This window comes from Cariama cristata, unplaced genomic scaffold (genome assembly GCF_000690535.1).
Source record: "Cariama cristata isolate BGI_N322 unplaced genomic scaffold, ASM69053v1 scaffold22068, whole genome shotgun sequence".
Taxonomy (NCBI): Eukaryota; Metazoa; Chordata; class Aves; order Cariamiformes; family Cariamidae; genus Cariama; species Cariama cristata.
Genome location: NW_009630918.1, coordinates 710 through 1,002, shown reverse-complemented (window position 1 = coordinate 1,002; position 293 = coordinate 710). Strand labels below are relative to the sequence as shown.

The 293-nt window shown below is 61.1% G+C and overlaps 1 protein-coding gene across 1 annotated transcript in view; it reads left to right on the top strand.

Annotated features, from left to right (window-relative positions):
• Positions 1-153, top strand: part of SMTN (smoothelin) — a 5,114-nt gene extending 4,961 nt beyond the window's left edge. Inside the window, exon 10 of the mRNA XM_009705759.1 lies at positions 13-153. Coding sequence (XP_009704061.1) covers positions 13-153 — 141 coding nt within the window. The remainder of the gene's footprint in view (positions 1-12) is intronic.
• Positions 154-293: the final 140 nt, after the last annotated feature.

Genomic DNA, 293 nt, shown 5'->3' with positions numbered 1-293 from the left:
GCGCCCCGGAAGGCCGCGTACTGTCCGCAGTTGCTGGACGTGGAGGACATGGTCCGGATGCGCGAGCCGGATTGGAAGTGTGTGTACACATACATTCAGGAATTCTATCGCTGCCTGGTCCAGAAGGGGCTGGTAAAAACCAAAAAGTCGTAGCCCACTTTCACCCCCCCCGGGAGCGATGGTGAGAACCTTCCCCTCCAAATATCTGCCCATGCTCCACTGCTGCCGCTTGGCCATGGAGCCGCCACTGCGGCTGGGGAAGAGGCTGGGGGTTGCCAGTGGGTGAGGGGCAA